The 24,471-nt window shown below is 44.7% G+C and overlaps 1 protein-coding gene across 1 annotated transcript in view; it reads left to right on the top strand.

Annotated features, from left to right (window-relative positions):
- Positions 1–24,471, top strand: part of LOC120019078 (SAM and SH3 domain-containing protein 1-like) — a 309,614-nt gene that overhangs the window by 240,400 nt on the left and 44,743 nt on the right. The window contains exons 3-4 of the mRNA XM_038962317.1: positions 12,931–12,981; positions 13,198–13,247. Of these exons, the coding sequence (XP_038818245.1) occupies positions 12,931–12,981; positions 13,198–13,247 (101 nt within the window). The remainder of the gene's footprint in view (positions 1–12,930; positions 12,982–13,197; positions 13,248–24,471) is intronic.

The raw sequence follows: 24,471 nt of genomic DNA on the forward strand, positions 1-24,471 counted from the left end.
TGATGAAGTGTGTATTTAACTGTATTAGTCCGTTTTGGATCATAACCATAACCATGGCTACATGGTGTTTAACATGATTTTTGAATGATTCATCATAAAAATCATAACCATGGCTACACACACACACACACACACACACACACTTGAGCCCTCCCAGAAGGAAAGTAAATAGAGGCGTTAGTCATGATCCAGTCTGTATGTGTGAGGTTGTGGAGTATTTTCCTGTAAATGAACGGTGACACGCTGCAGCTCAGGGGTGATGCAGCAGGCTGCGGTTCAACATGCCCGCCATGGACCTGGATTTCCGGTTTCTTTGTGTGTTTTTGCAATGTCTGCGATTAAGTGTGTGTGTGTATCCATGACCACACATGCATATGCTTGTCAGTGATGTCTTCAGGATCAGCTGGTTCAGCAGGCTTGTCTCTCCACAGTCTTGTTTATCCACTAACTGTCTCTCTTGGCTGGGACTGGGCTGGTGCCAGGCTCCCCAGCTGGCCCCGGTGCTCCCACGTCTTCCTCCAGGTGTGGACATACAGCCACCTCTCTCACCCTCAGCCCTGCCCCGGGCCACCTGGTCTGGTTTGGGCCACCTGGTCTGACCTGGTTTGGGCCACCTGGTCTGACCTGGTTTGGGCCACCTGGTCTGACCTGGTTTGGGCCACCTGGTCTGACCTGGTCTGGGCCACCTGGTCTGACCTGGTCTGACTTGGTTTGGGCCACCTGGTCTGACCTGGTTTGGGCCACCTGGTCTGACCTGGTCTGGGCTACCTGGTCTGACCTGGTCTGACTTGGTTTGGGCCACCTGGTCTGACCTGGTCTGGGCCACCTGGTCTGACATGGTTTGGGCCACCTGGTCTGACCTGGTCTGGGCCACCTGGTCTGACAACCAACATAGTACGCCTCAGTGTGTTTCCAAAGCAGGCTTACATATGGTCTGCCATGTGCTGGGCTTTTCTTAGTTGGTTTGCATGCTCTGGAGCGTGGGAATATTGTGGATGGAACATAGCTCTTGTGTCTCATTCTCACCACTCCCCACTCCCTCTCCCCTTGTTCTGACTTATTTGGGTCTAAGGTAGCACTGCAGATTTAGTTTTAGTTTCTGTGCCCTTTGAAAAGTTGTATTTGTTTTGCGCTGTCTTTGAAGGCTGCTGGCCCTCGGTGAGAAGTGTGGGCCTGCACTAGTGTTGGTTCCAGGTTTAGTCTGGTCATCTATTCAGGCTCCTGTCTGCAGGGTAGACATTGTGATCCTCATTAGCTACTGTCTCCTCTCCTCCTCACTCCAGTAACTTTCCACGCTCTCTTAACTCTCTTCCCCATCTCTCTCTCTCTAGCTCTCGCTCTCTCGTTCTCTCTTTATTTTTCTCTCTCTCTCTCCCTCCCTCTCTCTCTTTCATTCAATACAGTCACACATAAGAAATCAGGTAAACACCCACACACATCCATTAATCTGGCATTTCTGTATACACACAAGCAATCATGCGGTTACACAATCAGATACACACAGTCTCACACACATCTTGAGAGACACACACGCTAGTTTTGTGTGGGTCAGCTGTTTTTTTTCTCTTGAACATTTATTGAACAATTATATTTTTCTTCAACATTCATTTATTTATTGGATATTGATGCCTGTTGAACAGTATGTGACGATGCGAGCTCTCTACTGCTCTCTCATCACGTCGAACCACCGGTCACCATTCACCATGCACGACAAGTAGCCTACAAACATTTCAGTTTTTATAAACTGCATTACTGCCGTTGCATTAAACTTATGAGTGCACCATTTGTTTGTGCTATTAGAGGTAACACAAACTCAAGGACTATTTAATTTGTCGCACACGCCACATCCTTTCTCTGAAACATATCGTGTCAGCAGCACTGGCTCTCAATCCCTGCTGAACTCTCAAACAGTTCTTGTTTACTCAAATCTGCAGTGCCTTCAGAAAGTATTCATACCCCTTGACTTATTAAAAATGTTGTGTTACAGCCTGAATTCAAAAGGGATTAAATAGATGTTTTTCTTCCACCCATCTATACACAATACCCCTTAGTGACAAAGTGAAAACACATTTTTAGAAATGTTTGCACATTTAATGAAAATGAAGTACAGAAATACCTAATTGCATAAGTATTCACAGCCCTGAGTCAATACATATTAGAATCACCTTTGGTAGTGATTACAGCTGTGAGTCATTCTGGGTAAGTCTCTAAGAGCTTTGCACACCTTAAATTGTACAACATTTGCACATTATTCTTTTAAAAATTCTTCAAGCTCAGTCAAGTTTGTTGTTGATCAATCCTAGACAGACATTTTCAAGTATTGCCATAGATTTTCAAGACGATTTAAGTCAGAACTGTAACTTGGCCACTCAGGAACATACAATGTCATCTTGCTAAGCAACTCCAGGGTATATCTGGCCATGTGTTTTAGGTTATTGTTCTGTTGAAAGGTGAATTTGTCTCCCAGTGTCCTTTGGATGGCAGACTCAACCAGGTTTTCCTTGAGGATTAAGCCTATGCTTAGCTCTATTACGTTTATTTTTATCATAAACTCACTAGTCCTTGCAGATGACAAGCATACCCACAACATGATGCAGCCACCACCATGCTTGAAAATAGTGGTACTGAGTGGTACTCAGTGATGTATTGTATTTGCCCAAAACATAACGCTTTGTATTCAGGACATAAAGTACATTTCTTGGCCACATTTTTTGTAGTTTAACTTTTTTGCCTTATTGCAAACAGGACACATGTCTTGTAATATTTTTATTCTGTACAGGCTTCCTTATTTTCACTCTGTCTATTAGGTTAGTATTATGGAGTAACTACAATGTTGATGATCCATCCTCAGTTTTCTTTCATTTTACCCATCTACCAATAAGTGCCTTTCTTTGTGAGGCATTGGAAAACTCTCCCTGGTCTTTGTTTTTGAATCTGTGTTTGAAATTCACTGCTCAACTGTGGGACCTTACAGATAATTGTGTGTGGGGTACAGAGATGAGGCATACTTTTCTTTAAAAATGATGAATCATTCAAAAATCATGTTAAACACTATTTTTGAGTCCATGTAACTTATTACAGCGCCGTGCAAAAGTATTCACTCCCTTGGCATTTTTCCTATTTTCTTGCATTACAACCCGTAATTTAAATTGATTTTATTTGGATTTCATGTAATGGACATACACAAAATAGTCCAAATTGGTGAAGTGAAATGAAAAAAACAACTTGTTTCAAAAAAATTACCAAAAAATTCAAACTGAAAAGTGGTGGGTGCATATGTATTCACCCCCTTTGCTATGAAGCCCCTAAATAAGATCTGGTGCAACCAATTACCTTCAGAAGTCACATAATTAGTTAAATAAAGTCCACCTGTGTGCAATCTAAAGTGTCACATGATCTCAGTTTATATACACCTGTTCTGAAAGGCCCCAGAGTCTGCAACACCACTAAGCAAGGCGCACCACCAAGCAAGCGGCACCATGAAGACCAAGGCGCTCTCCATACAGGTCAGGGACAACGTTGTGGAGAAGTACAGATCAGGGTTGGGTTACAAAAAAAGATCAGAAACTTTGAACATCCCACGGAGCACCATTAAATCCATTGTAAAAAAATTGAAAGAATATGGCACCACAACAAACCTGCCAAGAGAGGACCACCCACCAAACTCACAGACCAGGCAAGGAGGGCATTAATCAGAGAGGCAACAAAGAGACCAAAGATAACCCTGAAGGAGCTGCAAAGCTCCACAGTGGAGATTGGAGTATCTGTCCATAGGACCACTAAGCCATTGCTTAAAGTAAAAAATAAGAAAACACGTTTGGTGTTTACAAAAAGGCATATGGGAGACTCCCCAAACATATGGAAGAATGTACTCTGGTTAGATGAGACTAAAATTGAGCTTTTTGGCCATCAAGGAAAACGCTATGTTTAGCGTAAACCCAACAGCCCGAGAACACCATCCCCACAGTGAAGCATGATGGTGGCAGCATCATGCTGTGGGGATGTTTTTCATCGGCAGGGACTGGGAAACTGGTCAGAATTGAAGGAATGATGGATGGCGCTAAATACAGGGAAATTCTTGAGGGAAACCTGTTTCAGTCTTCCAGAGATTTGAGACTGGAATGGAGGTTCACCTTCCAGCAGGACAATGACCCTAAGCATACTGCTAAAGCAACACTCGAGTGGTTTAAGGGGAAACATTTAAATGTCTTGGAATGGCCTAGTCAAATCCCAGACCTCAATCCAATTGAGAATCTGTAGTATGACTTAAAGATTGCAGTTTTGCCCTGAAGAAGCTTATAGAGACATAAGTTTCCCTTCGAAATTCAACGTATTATGGATGTCTATTTTTGATGCATTAATTCCACGTGGTTAATGTTCGGGCTATGATTTGAAGAAGGCTTAAACAAAATAATTCAAAATGACACACTATTAGCATCAAGTATCATTAAGTATTCTCACGGCTTGCTAGACTATCGTGAACGGCGGTGGCTCAGTGGTCTAAGCAGCGCACTCTAATTCTGAGCATCATGAGTTTGCGCCCAGTGCTGGGCAGTCTTTTTCTTGTTTTTTTGTGAGCACCGAGGAAGGCATATATCGTCGTTCTCAGGGCCTTTTCAAATGTCTGAAATCTAAGTCTAATTCTAGTGATCAGGCTGCGTATTTGATATGTACAAGGCAAGAGGAACGTTTGTTGACTTGTGTGCCTTTTCCAAGAGTTAGCTTTGCATTTCTGGAGCATCAGGAATTCACATCACGGCTTGGTGATGAAAGTGAGAGGGGATGTGCGTTTGTTTGCTCGTTTTTGATTGAGTCCTCCCCCTCTTTCCCTCCTTTCTCTCCCTTCTTCTCTCCCTCCTTAACTCGCTCTCCCTTTCCCTGTATGTGTCTGCATCTTGGAGGAGTAGGAGGGGGAGGAACAGAGGGTTGCTTTGTGCTCCTGTCTCTGTGGGGCTCTATCTGTGTTTTGGAGCAGAGCTAGAAGCGGAGGCTGTGCGTGCGTGCGTGCGTGCGTGCGTGCGTGCGTGCGTGCGTGCGTGCGTGCGTGCCAGGTAAGTGCTGAGATGAAGATAAGCTATACGAATGCTGCCGAAACAGGTATATCACCAGACACCTCTGTCACAGTGGAGTTGGCATCATAGACAACAGGCATATCACCCGACACCTCCGTCACAGTGGAGTGGGCATCATAGACAACAGGCATATCACCAGACACCTTTGTCACAGTGGAGTTGGCATCATAGACAACAGGCATATCACCAGACACCTCCGTCACAGTTGAGTGGGCATCATAGCCAATCAGATTGCAAAAAATCTTCAAATCAAGTATGTCTGTAACTACATACTGGGTTTTGCTTGCTAAAGGGATAGACGTTGGTCCAGCCTCACAGATATGTTCCTCTCTATTCAAAGCCACTTGTCTCAAACAGCTCAGTCACTGTATGTATAGGACTGTGTAGTGCCACAGGAACAAAAGGCTTACAGGTCCCTCTAACTCAGTGTAAATAGAGTTTTATGTCCTTGGCTTGGCGCTCCCTGACTTATGGGAATCCCTCTATTCCCTTGGATGGACATTCTGTTCACTCTGTTCAACAGCTCTTCCCAACTTCTTGATTTACAGAGGGAGAAACTTCCGGACCACTACCATAACACGGGTTTCCTGAGCACTCTACCAGACTGAGCGATAGACAGGCTAGGGGGCAGACAGACAGGCTAGGGGACAGACAGACAGACAGGCATACAAGGAGGGAGACAGGCAGCCTAGGGGGCAGACAGACAGGCAATGGGACAACAGACAGACAGACAGACAGACAGACAGACAGACAGACAGACAGACAGACAGACAGACAGACAGACAGACAGACAGACAGACAGACAGACAGACAGACAGACAGACAGACAGACAGACAGACAGACGCTATAGAGCTGCAGTAGCAGACCCGAGAAGAGGAGGGATGGACAGCTCTGCAGACAGACAGGGCAGCTCACAGTCATAGAGTATGTTCTGGTTCTGAGTGTTATGACAGTAATTTCTGTTCTGGTGCTACAAGTAGTGTTGATTATGGCTCAGCCATGTCCAGTTATTATCTGGTCAATGGTGCCATAATCAATCTCAGATGGAAAGACAAGTAAGGCTAGAGGACAGACAGGAAGGCATGCTAAGGGTCATGCAGGGAAACTGTGTGCTAGAAGAAAGCCTGGCTGGCTGGCCCCTGTTGAGATAACCATAGTGATATACACTAAGTGTAGGGTCCACAGGCTACGCTATTTGCTTTCATAGCACTTCAGCTGTACTTACACTTCCCTCAGGCTAGGAGGGTTTATATCACCTCTGAGTAACTCTCATTAATCCACACACACGTTATATGTCTTTGGGAAATTGAAAGGAAAAGGACCCATCATCTCTCCATTCAGTAGAGGAAAAGGAAACAGTCAGTTCTCCTGATGTCATATCCTCTATGAAGACATCTGGGAAATGATCATGTACTGATCTAGGAACAGTTTCCCTCAGCCCCTGCCCTGTTCATCTGGGTGTGTTGTTATGACTGATCAGGAAGAGGTTAAGCTCAGGGCAGAATCCTCCTTTATTTCCTGTATCCTCCTCCCTGGAGGAAGTGTGAGTCTTACTTCCTGTCCTCTCGTTATATAGCTATCTCTCATTGGTGGAAAGGACGAATCCGCCCGAGCTTAACCTCTGATTGGCTGCCACTGTACATTTCACATATTCCACAGCACAGTACTCACTACTCACTGTCGATCGTCTGTCCTTTAGTCATTACATGAAACACTAACCCTTCTGGTATTCACAAAAAACTCAAACAAATATGCATCCAATACGCACCCAGTAAGAGTAATCACGGCTCTGCACGACACTGAAGGCAGAACTCCACAGTGTCAAGCCCTATTAGAGTCATATGGAGAGGAGTGGGATTGAGTCATCAGCTCAATCATTGGGCGCACATTGTCGACTAGCATCCCAGCGCTAACAGCTAATGGTGATGGTTTTACCTTCAGGAAAATCCATTGGGGAATTTGAAAGAAGAGACTAAAAGAAGGAACCGAAATTATCAGACCACCACCAGAAGTTCCATCAAGGAAGTCCTCCTGCCTCCTGAGTGGCACAGCGGCCTAAGGGACTACATCGCAGTGCTTGAGGTGTCACTACAGCCTCGGGTTCGATCCCAGGCTGTGTTGCAGCCAGCTGGGACCGGGAGACCCATGAGACGGTGCACAAGTGGCCCAGTGTTGTCCGGGTCAGGGGAGGATTTGGTTGGTCGGGTTTTCCTTGTCCCATCGTGCTCTAGCAACTCCTTGTGGCGGGCCGGGCGCCTGCAAGCTGACTTTGGTAGCCAGTTGTACGGTGATTCCTCCGACACATTGGTGTGGCTGGCTTCTGGGTTAAACGAGCGGTGTGTCAAGAAGTAGTGCGGCTTGGCAGGGTCGTATTTCGAAGGACGCATGGCTCTCGACCTTCGCCTCTCCCAAGTCCGTACGGGACTTGCAGCGATGGGACAAGACTGTAAATACCAATTAGATATTGTCACGCTGGTATAAAGGATTTGGAGACAGGTGCAGGAATAAATAATAGGGTTTTTTAATACGGCCAAAACAAACACGTTGTGGCAGACCAGGGGGTTGGGTCAAAACGTTTACACAGATCAGACACGGACAGAGTAGGATTAGCTCAGGTTCAAAGGTGTTCATTAAAATAATAGTCCAAAAGAAAAGAATACGTCTCCCCCAAGAGACCCTCTCCGGGATACCGTCTTCTGGGCTCCGGGTCTTGCTGTATCCTGTGGGGATCAAAAACTGAACTCCCTCCTGTTACCTCTGGTACCGTCCCCAACTATACGGGAGTCCTTTCCTCCCCCAGTCTCTCTCCTGTGTGCTGCCCTTCTGGCAGCTTTATGGGACTTGTACAGTTGGTGAGCAATCAGCCCTTGATTACTCACAAATCCCCAATCAGCTCCAATTAGTCCTGGCCGGAGAGCCTGTCGAGACCTGGCACGTCCAGCAGATGGAGTCATCGCCTCGTGATGTATACTCCGTCTGTCACCAGGCCTCGACTAGTCTCCCCCTGGTGGCTGACCTGCTGTACGCCACAGCGTATACAAAACACTGGGATGTACCCAAACAAAAGAGCGAGGGTAAACCTCGTAGAATGACACGGGACGAGACCCGTAATACCCAATGCACAAAACACGGAGCACAGAATCTGAAACAACGCATAGGTACTCACACGACCAGCGGACATGGGAACAATAACTGACAAGGACAATGGGGAACAGAGGGCACATATATATCATACTAATCAGGGGAAATGGGAACCAGGTGTGCGTAATCAGACAAGACAGTCCGGGGTTGAAGATAATGAATCCAGTTCAGTGAAGCCTAGATGGCCGGTGACGTCGACCTCCGGAACTGGTGAACAGAATGAGCAGCAGTACAGGGGGGATCCGTGACAGATATCACGAAATTGGGGAGAAAAAGGGGTAAAAGTACAACAACAAAAAATGTATAATAATAAAAAATAAGGAAGTCCACCTGACCAAAGTACAGTGATACAAAGAATCAGAACAGGAACCTGGTGGATGAGGGCTCTCTCTCTTGCTCTTTCTCTCCTTCCTTGTGTATGAGGGTTTCTCATAAGAGGATTATTCTTATTTATTTTTCCTCCCTTTCCAGGGGAGTCCATTAAGAAAAGCACAGTACACTGACTCTGTAATAAGCAGGAAAAGTACCTTCATAGAAACCACTACAGGAAAATTACCTAGTTTAAAGAGTTTAATTAGAGATACAAGGAATAGTGGCTTGTTTTTTTTAACCCTTTTTTCTCCCCAATTTTGTGATATCCAATTGACAGTTACAGTCTTGTCCCATCGCTGCACCTCCCATACGGACTCAGGAGAGGCGAAGGTCAAGAGCCATGCGTCCTCCGAAACACGACCCTGCCAAGCCACACTGCCTGCTTAACCCGGAAGCCAGCCGCACCAATGTGACAGAGGAAACACCATACACCTGGCGACCGTGTGGTGTGCATTGTGCCCAGCCTGCCACAGGAGTCGCTAGTGTGCGATGGGACAAGATCCCTGCCGGCCAAACCCTCCCCTAACCCGGACGAGGCTGGGCCAATTGTGCGTGGCCCATGGGTCTCCCGGTCTCGGCCAGCTGCGACAGAGCCTGGACTCAAACTAGGATCTCTAGTGGCCTTAGACCACTGCGCCACTCGGGATGCCCAATAGTGCTCTATTTAAAAGAAATGTAAAGTGCAGTCAGTTCCTGATGTCTTGGTTGTACTGTTTGTGTATAGGCTAACAGTAGAAATCCCGTCTTGCACAGTGATCTCTCTCTCTCTCTCACACTCTGGATAGGCCATAACAACAAGAACAGCTGCTTTAGCCATATGCTTCTTCACTCTACCTCTCTGAAAGAGAATTGCTCCAACCCACACACACACACACACACACACACACACACACACACACACACACACACACACACACACACACACACGTCAGGCAGAGCAGCTCACCACATGTTATGGGTCCAAAGAGGTGACTGTGACACAGATCTGTCAGGGTTTTTCCACTGTTTTCACTGTAGTTTGGATGGGCCATTGACCCATAATCATTCTTGCATACGCCTCTGAATACGTAATCAAAGCACTTCAAGAGTGTTCATAAACATGAGGTGTTCCCTGAGGGATTTACGTATCATACGAGGGTGGAGTTAGGGTGCTGTTATATGTTGTCATTCTGGTGTTTGTACAGTCAGGTCAGTTATTCAAGTCGTCTATTGTTTATTTGGATAGGTAGGATTCCTGTAGCACCTCACTGAACTCTCTTATCACTGAACTAAGTCTCTTGACTCAGTTAAAACAGGTCTGGCAGGTTTATGGTATGGTCTTTGTTTTCAGCTGCCAGTAATAGCATGTGAATGAATAGACTTGTACACGCGTGTGGCGATATACATGTAAACTCATTCTGGTGGGAAGCTGCTATAGACCACCAAGTGCTAACAGTCAGTATCTGCATAATATGTGTGAAATGGTTGATAATGTATGTGATATCAACAGAGAGGTATATTTTCTGGGTGATTTAAATATTGACTGGCTTTCATCAAGCTGCCCACTCAATAAAAAGCTTCAAACTGTAACCACTGCCTGCAAACTTGTTCAGGTTATCAGTCAACCTGCCATGGTAGTTACAAACAGCACAGGAATGAAATCATCAACATGTATTGATAATATATTTACTGATGCTGCAGAAATGTGTTTGAAAGCAGTATCCAAATCCATCGGATGTAGTGATCATAATATAGTAGCCATATCTAGGAAAACCAAAGTTCCAAAGGCTGGACCTAATATAGTGTATCAGAGGTCATACAATACGTTTGTAGTGATTCTTATGTTGATGATGTACATTTATGAAATTGCGTATTCCAGTTACTAATAAGCATTAAGAAAGTGACTGTAAAAACTGTTAAATCCCCTTGGATTGATGTGGAATTGAAAAAGTGTATGGTTGAGAGGGATGAGGCAAAACGTATGGAAATAAGTCTGACAGCACAACCGATTGGCAAACATACTGAAAATTGAGAAGTCATGTGACTAAACTGTATAAAAAGAAGAAGAAACTACTAAGAAACAAAGATAAATGATATAAAGAATGATAGTAAAAAGCTTTGGAACACTTCAAATTACATTTTGGGCAAAAAGACAAACTCATCTCCATCATTCATTGTATCAGATGGCTCATTCATCAAAAAACCCACTGATATTGCTAACTACTTTAATGATTTTTTCATTGGCAAGATTAGCGAACGTAGGCATGACATGCCAGCAACAATCGCTAACACTACACATCCAAGTATATCTGGACAAATTATGAAAGACAAGCCTTGTCATTTTTTATTCTGTAAAGTGTGTTTGGAAGAGGTGAAAAGATGATTGTTGTCTATCAACAATGACAAGCCACCGGGGTCTGACTACTTGGATGGAAAATTACTGAGGAAAATAGCAGACGATATTGCCACTCCTGTTTGCCATATCTTCAATTTAAGCCTACTAGGAATTATGCGCCCTCAGGTCTGGAGGGAAGCAAAAGTCATTCCGCTACCTAAGAATAGTAAAGCACCGTTTACTGGCTCAAATAGCCAACCAATCAGCCTGTTACCAACCCTTAGTAAACTTTTTGAAAAAATAGTGTTTGACTAGATACAATGCTATTTTACAGCAAACTAATTGACAACAGACTTTCAGCATGATTAAAGTGAAGGACATTCAACAAGCACAGCACTTACACAAATGACTGATGATTGGCTGAGAGAAGTTGATGATAAAAATATTGTGGGGGCTGTCTTGTTAGACTTCAGTGCGGCTTTTGACATTTTTGATCATAATCTGCTGCTTGAAAAACGTATGCGTTATGGCTTTACACCCCATGCTATATTGTGGATAAAGAGTTACCTGTCTAACAGAACGCAGAGGGTGTTTTTTAATGGAAGCCTCTCCAACATAATCCAGGTAGAATCAGGAATTCCCCAGGGCAGCTGTCTAGGCCCCTTACTTTTTTCAATCTTTACTAATGACATGCCAGTGGCTTTGAGCCTGTGTGTCTATGTATGCGAATGACTCAACACTATACACGTCAGCTACTACAGTGACTGAAATGACTGCAACACTTAACAAAGAACTGCAGTTAGTTTCAGAATGGGTGGCAAGGAATAAGTTAGTCTTAAATATTTCAAAAACTAAAAGCATTATATTTGGGACAAATCATTCACTAAACTCTAAACCTCAACTAAATCTTGTAATGAATAATGTGGAAATTGAGCAAGTTGAGGTGACTAAACTGCTTGGAGTATCCCTGGATTGTAAACTGTCATGGTCAAAACATGTTGATACAACGGTAGCTAAGATGGGGAAAAGTCTGTCCATAATAAAGCGATGCTCTCCCTCCTTAATAACACTATCAACATGGCAGGTCCTACAGGCCCTAGTTTTGTCGCACCTGGACTGCTGTTCAGTCGTGTGGTCAGGTGCCACAAGGAAGGACTTAGGAAAATTACAATTGGCTCAGAACAGGGCAGCACGGCTGGCCCTTAACTGTACACGGGGAGCTAACATTAATGATATGCATGTCAATCTCTCATTGCTCAAATTGGAGGAGAGATTGACTTCATCACTACTTGTTTTTGTAAGAAGTGTTGACATGGTGAATGTACTGAGCTGTCTGTTTAACCTACTAGCACACAGCTCAGACACCCATGCATACCCCACAAGACATGCCACCAGAGGTCTCTTCACAGTCCCTAAGTCCAGAACAGACTATAGGAGGTGCACAGTACTACATAGATCCATGACTACATGGAACTCTATTCCACATCAGGTAACTGATGCAATCAGTAGAATCAGATAAAAAACAACAGATAAAAAGCCACACACACAGGTTCAAACACACGGATACACACACAAACACTAGCACTCTACACACACGTACATAGAAATAACGTTGTATGGTGGTATTATACATGTTGTATTGTAGATATGTAGTTGTGTAATAATGTTATATGATGTACTGTTTTCTCTTTTGTGTTATGTGTAATGTAAGTGCCTTTAATCTGTTTGGACCCCAGGAAGAGTAGCTGCTGCCTAATACATAGAAATGCAAACACTGCTCTGTTCTCTCCTTTCTTCTCACTGTTATCTTTTTTCCTATGTTCAATGTCACAGTCAATGTATGTGATTGTTGATACACCCTCCTTGATTTGATCCGTCATTCTCTTTTCTCTACCTGAGCAACTCATGTTCATATGGTTTCATACTTTAAATCGCCCCTCCCTTCACCGGCCAATAATGATAACCTTGCTCTAACTCCGATCTCTCTCTCTCTCTCTTTCCCTCTCTTTATTTCTCTTCCTCTCTCACAGGAGGAAGTTGACACAAGCCCCACCTCTCTGCAGCTTCGCTCGGAGATTCAGGTAAGCTAAAACTCCCCTTGCATTGGTCATACAACATTTATACTTGGTTACATTTACGTATCATTACATCAGCATCAGAGTTACATTAATTTGGACATCCATTTTTTTACATCAATGTTATTTGAGCTATTAGACGTTGAGTAACACAACCTGAATGCTATACCAATGTTACATGGCTGAATACCAGGCTAAACGCAGTACCTCTTCTGTCCACAGGAGTCCCTTGGTTTCAGCAGTGAGGTGTCCACTCCAGAGACCGAGAGAAAGTAAGACTATAGTTCAACCCCACTTCTCTCTACATGTGTGACGAATGTGCAGTGCAGTGAATCTGGGTTATATCATCAACATCAATTGGAAGTGTGTTTTTTGCATGTCCCAGAGACACCTCGAAGAGCGGGGTCATGGCCAGGGTCTGCCATTATCAACGGCAACCCTGGAGCAATTAGGGTTAAATGCCTTGCTCAAGGGCACATCAACAGATGTTTCACCTTGTTGGCTCAGGATTCAAAGACCTTTCGGTTACTGACCCAACACTAACCGCTATGCTACCTTCCACCCTGAGACTCCAGCCTGAGAGGCTTGTAGAAAGTCTCAACATCAGCTGCTACAGAATTACTCTGTCATAGATACATTATCAGTGTGTCCTCGAATCCAGTCTGGTGTCAAACTTTAACCAAAACATTCAACACTGGCAGACATTTGATACTGGCGGTTAAACAGGTCAAAGGTAACAACATCAGTACTTAGTCACAACAGATCATTAATTATACACTGCAGTGGCAGTCGGTGATGTTTAAGATGAGGGAGGACGATTATTTTTTTATGACCATGGCCTTATTTCTATTACAGAATATTGGATGACTGTCATTCATGTTCCATTCACCCAGCTCATTGTAACATCGATAGGTTTAGGCTACTACATGATACTCAAATGTTCCCTATACCCATCATGAGGTTGCTATAACAGGTCGAGATTTTTTGTTGTTGTAATCAAGGTGACAGACAGTGACACATTCAATACCACCTTGCACACTCTTGCCTGCATCTAGCTCATCTAGGGTGTAATCATTAGTCCAACATCTGCAAACGAGAGTTTGTATTGGACAAATTCAAGTATCTCTATTTCATTCCGTTTAAGAAATGTTTTTGAACAGAATTGGCAGAATGAATAGACCCCCTGATCACACGCAAACACAGTTCACTTCCATAGCAGCCATATACAGTGCCTTGCAAAAGTATTCATCCCCCTTGGCACTTTTCCTATTTTGTTGCATTACAACCTGTAATTTGAATGGATTTTTATTTGGAATGCATGTAATGGACATACACAAAAAAGTCCAAATTGGTGAAGTGAAAAAAAAAAAAAAACTCTACGAGGGTAATGAAGCAGTCAGGGACAGGGCCTGAAAGCTTGCAGTAGGTAGCGCTCAGTCCACTGGCTACAGTCCACTGGCTACAGTACTACACGCACGCACACACACACACACACACACACCCTGTTTTGTTCGTCCTCTCGTGTACTTTTGTATTTTTCATCTTTTTTTGTAAATATTTCAATTTTATTTTCAATCTCTTTTCCATTTTAATTATATTATACCTTCCGGTAACCTGCCTCACCCAATGTGATACGGAACCGCTATTATTTTTCATTTTTAGACCTTATAGCAAGAACCACCTAGCAATCAGCTAACCAGCTAATTAGCTACAAGCTATTTAGTCATTGTTAGCCACTGCTTTAGCCTGGATAATACTCGCCAGCCTACCAGTATCGGACTGTCTCTCCACTACAGCGCCGGATTCCTGCCGTAATCCCTGGACCATTACTCCTGATCTTCACAGCCAGCTAGCACCCACCGAGTTGCCCAGTACCGAAGCTATCCCTGAGGCCCACCTCCCGGCCTACTCAGTTGTTCACCCGGACTCCACCCAAACACGGCTAGAACCCACTACTCCACCGGATCCTTGCCGTAAGCTCTGGGCCTTGGCACCGGATCACCGCTGCTACCGAGTGGCTGTAGTGGCTAACGCCCCTGCCCCGAAGCTAGCACCAGTTAGCCGTGAGCCAGGCGCATCTCCCGGCTAGCAAACTAAATTACTACAACTACAATACCTCTTTCACCATCTGGCTTGGATCCTTTGTCGACACGGCGCCCCGCCGCACCCCCACGACTGGTCTGCCGACGAATTATCCATCCGCTGTGCCTTCAACCGGCCTCAGACGGACGTCAGAGCAGACGCTTCTACTAGCCCCGGGCTACTAACTTTAAACGCCGTGGCGCCCGCGTGCTAGCGTAGTAGCGACTACTCCGCGGCTTCCCTGTTCCATCTATTGCTGCCCCCTGGACCCTATGATCACTTGGCTACATAGCTGATGCCTGCTGGACTGTCCATTAATCACGGTACTCCATTCTGTTTATTTTTTGTTTATCTGTCGGCCCCAGCCGCGAACTCAGGCTCTGTGTGTAGTTAACCGACCCTCTCTGCCCAGTCATCGCTAATTTACCTGTTGTTGTTGTTTTAGCTGATTAGCTGTTGTTGTCTCACCCGTTGTTGTCTTAGCTAGCTCTCCCAATCAACACCTGTGATTACTTTATGCCTCGCTGTATGTCTCTCTCAAATGTCAATATGCCTTGTATACTGTTGTTTAGGTTAGTTATCATTGTTTTAGTTTACAATGGAGCCCCTAGTTCCACTCATCATACCTCTGATACCTCCTTTGTCCCACCTCCCACACATGCGGTGACCTCACCCATTATAACCAGCATGTCCAGAGATACAACCTCTCTTATCATCACTCAGTGCCTGGGCTTACCTCCGCTGTACCCGCACCCCACCATACTCCTGTCTGCACATTATGCCCTGGATCTATTCTACCACACCCAGAAATCTGCTCCTTTTATTATTTTTCCCCAACGCTCTAGGCGACCAGTTTTGATAGCCTTTAGCCATACCCTCATCCTACTCCTCCTCTGTTCCTCGGGTGATGTGGAGGTAAACCCAGGCCCTGCGTGTCCCCAGGCACCCTCATTTGTTGACTTCTGTGATCGAAAAAGTCTTGGTTTCATGCATGTCAACATCAGAAGCCTCCCCTCTAAGTTTGTTTTACTCACTGCTTTAGCACACTCCACCAACCCTGATGTCCTTGCCGTGTCTGAATCCTGGCTTAGGAAGGCCACCAAAAATTCTGAGATTTCCATACCCAACTACAACATTTTCCGTCAAGATAGAACTGCCAAAGGGGGAGGAGTTGCAATCTACTGCAGAGATAGCCTGCAAAGTTCTGTCATACTTTCCAGGTCTATACCCAAACAGTTCGAACTTCGAATTAAAAAAATTAATCTCGCAAGAAATAAGTCTCTTAATGATGCCGCCTGCTATCGAACCCCCTTCGCTCCCAGCTGTGCCCTGGACACCATTTGTGAATTGATCGCCCCCCATCTAGCTTCAGAATTCGTTCTGTTAGGTGACCTAAACTGGGATATGCTTAACACCCCGGCCGTCCTACAATCTAAACTAGATGCCCTCAATCTCACACAAATGATCAATGAACCCACCAGGTACAACCCTAAATCCGTAAACATGGGCACCCTCATAGACATTGTCCTGACCAACTTGCCCTCCAAATACACCTCTGCTGTTTTCAATCAGGATCTCAGCGATCACTGCCTCTGAGTCAAATCACAATGATTCATGCTTGAATCCTCTTGTGGATTTCAGTGCACAACACATCATCTATGGTTTTTACCTTTATTTAACTAGGCAAGTCAGTTAAGAACAAATTCTTATTTACAATGACAGCCTACCAGGGAACAGTGGGTTAACTTCCTTGTTCAGGGGAAGAACGACAGCTGATTACCTTGTCAGCTCAGGGATTCGATCTGGCAACCTTTCAGTTACTGGCCCAATGCTCTAACCACTAGGCAGACCAGGCAGAAAAACCTTTCCAAGCCAAACCTTCATATTATAGCCGCTAACCACTCTACACAGGCTACATCGTTCTCACCATATTAGCTAACAACGTTAGTAATGTCATAGTCAACATAGCTACTAGAACTAACGTGTTAGTAAACCCGCTACAATCATGCAGTGCATTGTACAGTCAGCAAGCAAGTGTCCATAAATTTATTAAACCAAAAGCTTACCTTGATTTGGAAGAGTTCCTGTGTTGGATAGCCATAGCCAGCTAGATAACATAGCATCCCTCTCTGTTTGAGCCTGGTATTTGGGTAGGCTAAACTAGCTAGATGCATTCACTAGCTAAGTGAAAGTGAAACGAATACAACTAAATATATCCCCAAAAAATTCTGTCTCTCTCTCGCTTCTTCATTTTTAAAAACTATTAAACTATTGTCTTTCTCTCTCTTTGAGTCAACTACTCACCGCATTTTATGCATTGCAGTGCTAGCTAGCTCTAGCTTATGCTTTCAATACTAGATTCATTCCTTGATCCTTTGATTGGGTGGATAACATGTCAGTTCATGCTGCAAGAGCTCTGATAGCTTGGAGGACATCCACCGGAAGTTGTCAAAATTACTGTGTAAGTCTATGGAAGCGGGTGGGAACCTTCCGGCTGGGAACCTTCCGTCTTCCGTCTTCCGGCTACACCATGGTGCTACCCTACAGAGTGCTGTTGAGGCTACTGTAGACATTCATTGCAAACAGTGGGTTTTAATCAATTATTTGGTGATATGAATATATTCAGTGTAGTTTTATCTAAAAAAAGATACGTTTTTATCTCAAACCGGTGCGCCCTCTGAATGGCACACATACACAATCCTTGTCTCAACTTTAAAATAATTTAACCTGTCTCATCCCCTTAATCTACACTGATTGAAGTGAATTTAACATTAATAAGGGATTATAGCTTTCACCTGGATTCACCTGGTCAGTCTGTCATGGAAAGAGCCGGTGTTCCTAATGTGTTGTACGCTCAGTGTAGAGTAACTACTTAATTAAACATGGTACTTAAAGGGAAACTTCACAATTTTTATCCAGCACCACCCCCACATCAACATACAGTATATTAAGATGGTTTTGTAATAAAAAAGATAGAGGAAGATAAGTGTTTCCAATGACATCATTGGTGTGCATCGTGTGATTTTGACCAATTACGAGTAGGAATTGCCTACTAATTGTCTACTAATTGGTTGATAATGTCATTGGAAACACTTATCTTTCTCTATCTCTTTTACTACAAAATATAGAAACATACTGTATATGAAGTGGTAAATGTCCCTTTAAACATACATTGTTGACTCCTGTTTCCCTTCCCCCAAGGGAAAGCATCTGTCTGGGTCTTCCTGCACATACAATCATGTTTATTACACATCATTCCATATCCACAGTAAATCAAATACAGTTAAAAATGTATCAAATAATTTCACATTACACATGTTGATCCTTGCATCATGTCCAGAGCTAGTGATGGTATGAGGGCGAAGGATAAGCATCTCCAGATAGCTGTTTGTGACAACATGACTGACTGGACTCTTACACTGGAGTTATGCATAGGAGTGGACAGTCTAGGCCCAGTCACTGCCACGTGCCGATGGTGACAGACACAACCACAAACACACACCATTATTTGAGTAACACAGAGTGACTCAAGTCTAACTCCCTCCTCTCTGTCACGTCCCTCTGTGACTGACGGAAGGCCAGCCAAGCTCTGCTCTCTGTTTCCTCCCTATGACCTCTCCTCAGGCCCCATTCTACGGCCCTCCAGGCTTCCTTCCTCCCATTGTGTCAGCTGGAGAAGGGGAGGGGAGACAGGAGGGGAGAGGAGAGGGGGAGATGGACCGATTACAACATGCTAGAAAAGAGGACATGATGGGGTATGGGTGGGGTTCTACACTCTTAGAAAAAAAGGTGCTATCTAGAACCTTAAAGAGTCCTTCGGCTGTCCCCATAGGACAACCCTTTTTGGTTCCAGGTAGAACCCTTTTGGGTTCCATGTAGAACCCTTACTACAGAGTACTCCTCACAGGTTCCTGTCCCCCCAGCGTATCTGTGCATGCAAGCGTGTGTGCCTGCGTGGGTGTGTCCGTGTGTGTGTGCGTCCGTGCGTGCGTGCGTGTGAATGTGTGTGTGTGCATACACACGCTCGTATTTCTTACTCACTAGGACCTGCCACCTCCCAGGACTTCATGAACCAGTCATCAAACACTCATCCTGTGTTGTTAATTAATATGACAGTCACAGTTACTGTGTTGTTAATCAATATGAGAGTCACAGTCACTGTGTTGTAATCACTATGGCAGTCACAGTCACTGTATTGATAATCACTATGACAGTCACAGTCACTGTGTTGGTAATCACTATGACAGTCACAGTCACTGTATTGGTAATCACTATGACAGTCACAGCCACTGTATTGGTAATCAATATGACAGTCACAGTCACTGTATTGATAATCACTATGACAGTCACAGTCACTGTATTGGTAATCAATATGACAGTCACAGTCACTGTGTTGGTAATCAATATGACAGTCACATTCACTGTATTGATAATCACTATGACAGTCACAGTCACTGTGTTGGTAATCAATATGACAGTCACAGTCACTGTGTTGGTAATCACTATGACAGTCACAGTCACTGTTGTCAATCACTGACAGTCGTAGTCGCTGTGTTATTAATCAATGACAGTCGAAGACACTAAGACGGTCATTTAAATAAATGTCTCCCTGTCCCAGGAACCAGTGATGTAGCAGCATTGTTTGTGTTGGGAGGAGTGTGATTTAGTAGTAAAGGCTGAACAGATGAAAGGCTATGGGACCTGGGAGTGAGGTTCAGTTCAGAATCCCCACTCCCCATACATTCCTATTATAAAACCCATGCCCCTTTGGAGTTGGTCTGTTCATGTGATGTCCACGTGCAGCTGAGGAACCACATACCAGAGTTATTATATCTGCTTCTGGTCTGAGTGTTGTACTGTAGGACTTGAAGCTGGGACTGGGGCCGATAGGAACCAGATGGAGGGCGCGAACTCGTTCTCTGATTATTAGAATGCCATCAAGAATGAGGGAGGAAGGAGGAGGGAGGCCCCCTTTCTGTAGCGATGTAGCTCTCTCTCTGCGCTTGTTTCTTGTTCTCACCCCCACCCCATCCGCTCACCCCTGAGTCCCTCATCAGAGCTCATTTCACCCCAGAGCTTTCTCCCTCACCCCCTGCCCTTGCCTCTCGCCATACCACCTATGAACCATGCCTCCCTTTCGAAGTTGAAAGGGAGGCATGGTTCATTCCCTGGCACATTCTCCCCCCACCCCTACCCCCTTTATAGTCTCAGTGACCCCTGGCTTGCCATTTCCTCTATGAAGAAATAGTGCCGCCCTGTCTCCCCTCTATCCTCCCCATTGACTGCATGCTATTGCGGACAGACAGACACGCTTTCTTTCTTCCCTCCCTCAATCTCTTTCCCCCTCTTTTCAAACATATTCCTGTCCTGCTCTGGTCCTATCCTCACCTCTCCCATCGGGACAATGGCCCACAGAACATTACCCGGACTTCCTCTGGGCATGCCACCCTGCCTGCCTGTTCCATCCCTCCATCGGCACAAAATGGGTACAGCTCCCACAATGCACAGCCCACAGGGGCTCGGAGTGAGGTGATCAAGACACAAAAGCACACTCCAACTAACACCAAAGCATGGAGGGGCCAAATAGGGAACTTCCTCTTCTGATTTATTGATCACCACACGAAGTTGGCTGTGGAGAGAGTGGAGAGAGACAGGCCTATCGTTAGGAAAGGACAACAGAGGTTACTAGTCTTTGATGGACAGCCAGGGATAATGCTTGGTTGGCCAACTGAGCAGTGAATGACTTTAATATGGATTCAAAGGGCCAGAGTTGAAGTAGTCTGCACTTTGTGTGAGTGCTGTCAATTACACAAAGCATAGGCTACCTTTGTGGATGGGTTCAAAAGGGTTGTCCCCTCTTCACTTGAAGATCAATAAATATTGTTTCTTAAAGACCATATAGGTTTGAAACAACACCCATACCATGAGAATGTCTTGTTTCGGCAACAGTGCCATATTGGAAAATCAGAAAAGAGTCAGCATAACATTGATTTCATGAGGCGATGTTGTGGCCTGCATGAAGCTTTGACTTCCTGTTAGTCAGAACACTTGTGTGTGTGTGTCTCCTGTCATATGACTGTTCTCAGTGTTTCTCTCATAGAGGCAGCCTGATCACTGAAAATAGACTTTGATTTCAGATGTTTGAAAAGGTCCGGAGAACATCGATATATGTCTTCCTTTGCTCTCACAAAATAAAATAAAAATGATTGCACAGTGCGAACTCATGATGCTGAGAGACAAAGTGCGCTGATCAGACCACTGCGCTACAGAAGTTCACAATGCTCTAGCAAGCTCTGAGAATACTTGATGGTACTACTGCATAATTTTTTAGTTTTTAGTTTTAAGCCTTCCCCAAACCATAGCCCTAACCAAACCACTTGGAATTAATGCCTAAACTGTTAACATTTTATTTGTTTCTGTTTTAACCCTGTAACCACTCGGAATTAACCCTGTAACCACGCGGAATTAACCCTGTAACCACGCGGAATTAACCCTGTAACCACGCGGAATTAACCCTGTAACCACGTGGAATTAACCCTGTAACCACGTGGAATTAACCCTGTAACCACGTGGAATTAACCCTGTAACCACAAGGAATTAACCCTGTAACCACGTGGAATTAACCCTGTAACCACGTGGAATTAACCCTGTAACCATGTGGAATTAACCCTGTAACCACGCGGAATTAACCCTGTAACCACGCGGAATTAACCCTGTAACCACGCGGAATTAACCCTGTAACCACGCGGAATTAACCCTGTAACCACGCGGAATTAACCCTGTAACCACGTGGAATTAACCCTGTAACCACGTGGAATTAACCCTGTAACCACGTGGAATTAACCCTGTAACCACGTGGAATTAACCCTGTAACCACGTGGAATTAACCCTGTAACCACGTGGAATTAACCCTGTAACCACAAGGAATTAACCCTGTAACCACAAGGATTTAATGCTTAAAAAATAGATCCCTACTACGTCAAATTTAGAAGATCTTGTTGCATAGAGGATATCCCTGTGACCTCTGACCTTTACCTTGACCTCTACAGGGGTCACCCTACTGGTCTTCCTGTGGGATATGCCTCCGCTCCCTAGGGTTAGCTGTTCTTATTGTCCATCCCGGATCACTGGGACCCCCTCATACCAGGTGGTTAGGTCTTAAACACACACACACACACACACACACACACACACACACACACACACACACACACACACACACACACACACACACACACACACACACACACACACACACAGAGAGAGTGTACAAGTACACATACATGCTGAATGCAAATACAGTGGCTTGCGAAAATATTCACCCTCCTTGGCATTTTTCCTATTTTGTTGCCTTACAACCTTGAATTAAAATTTATTTTGGGGGGGTTTGTATCATTTGATTTACACAACATGTCTACCACTTTGAAGATGCAAAATATTTTTTATTGTGAAACAAACAAGAAATAGCACAAACAGAACTTGAGCGTGCATAACTATTCACCCCGCCAAAGTCAATACTTTGTAGAGCCACCTTTTGTAGCAATTACAGCTACAAGGCTCTTGGGGTATGTCTCTATAAGCTTGGCACATTTAGCTACTGGGATTTTTGCCCATTCTTCAAGGCGAAACTGCTCCAGCTTCTTCAAGTTGGATGGGTTCCGCTGGTGTACAGCAATCTTTAAGTCATACCACAGATTCTCAATTGGATTGAGGTCTGGGATTTGACTAGGCCATTCCAAGACATTTAAATGTTTCCCCTTAAATCACATGAGTGTTGCTTTAGCAGTATGCTTAGGATCATTGTCCTGCTGGAAGGTGAACCTCCATCCCAGTCTCAAATCTCTGGAAGACTGAAACAGGTTTCCCTGTATTTAGCGCCATCCATCATTCCTTCAATTCTGACCAGTTTCCCAGTCCCTGCTTGACAGCTTGATGCTGCCACCACCATGCTTCACTGTGGGGATGGGGTTCTCGGGGTGATGAGAGGTGTTGGGTTTGCACCAGACATAGCGTTTTCCTTGATGGCCAAAAATGTAATTTTAGTCTCATCTGATCAGAGTACCTTTTTCCATATGTTTGGGGAGCCTCCCACATGCCTTTTGACGAACACCAAACGCGTTTGCATATTTTTAGGGGCTTCATAGCAAAGGGGTGAATACATATACATATTTTTTGTTTTCTATTTTTTAGAATTTTTGATTTCACTTCACCAATTTGGACTATTTTGTGTATGTCCATTACATGAAATCCAAATAAAATCCATTTTAATGACAGGTTTTAATGCAAGAAAATAGGAAAAACGCCAAGGGGGATGAATACTTTTGCAAGGCACTGTACACACACACACACACACACACACACACACACACACACACACACACACACACACACACACACACACACACACACACACACACACACACACACACTCCCGGATGCCAGGAGCTCTGTGGGTTAGCTATGTGTCTTTTTTCCTCGTCAGCACTCTCCCCATAGAGCTGGTGTAGTGTAGTGAGCCACCAGCTGTTGACATTATCACTGAGGGAGACAGATATATAATAGACACATCACATGACACAGGAGCTATATCATTATTAGGTCATCTTTTCTCCTAGAGAACTGCTATGTCCCCTCTCTCCTGTCTCTCCATTGACATTCTCTGGGCTCTAGCGATTCACCGCACTGTTGGCTCCTTGTAAGGACTCCCATTGTTAGAGTGGACCCCATGCTGTGAGCTTGAGAGGGATGATCGGTGTCTGTGTGTCTGTGTGTGTGTGTGTGTGTGTGTGTGTGTGTGTGTGTGTGTGTGTGTGTGTGTGTGTGTGTGTGTGCGTGTGTGCGTGTGTGCGTGTGTGCGTGTGTGCGTGCGTGCGTGCGTGCGTGCGTGCGTGCGTGCGTGCGTGCGTGCGTGCGTGCGTGCGTGCGTGCGTGGTACTGTAGCCAGTGGACTGAGCGCTACCCGCTGCGAGCTTTCAGGCCCTGTCCCTGACTGCTTCATTACCCTTGTAGAGGTGTGTGTGCGCGCGTGCACGTGTGTGTTTCTCTCTGACCGCCTCACTCCTGTCATAGTGGTGTGTGTGTGGACGTAGAGAAGCTTAATACTGGCATAGCACTGTACAATCTGTCCTCATATAACCTCCACATAGACCTCTGAAAATACTAACTAAAACACCAGCTTTCAGGCCAAGTCATCTCAGTCTGATTATCCCCAGAGTATTTCCTCACTGCGATGGCGAAGCATAGTACACACACCCAACAGCGAGAGAGATACAGAGCCAGAACTGTCTTTATGGAACACTCCCTACTCTCCTGTGGCATAATTCGATCATGACTAAAACTCTCCACCCCACAAGGAAAGTAAAGGCACTGCTTAATGACTGTTGCATATGCTCCTTCACACAACATACATGGTTC

The sequence above is a fragment of the Salvelinus namaycush genome, chromosome 24 (genome assembly GCF_016432855.1).
Source record: "Salvelinus namaycush isolate Seneca chromosome 24, SaNama_1.0, whole genome shotgun sequence".
In the NCBI taxonomy this organism is placed as follows: Eukaryota; Metazoa; Chordata; class Actinopteri; order Salmoniformes; family Salmonidae; genus Salvelinus; species Salvelinus namaycush.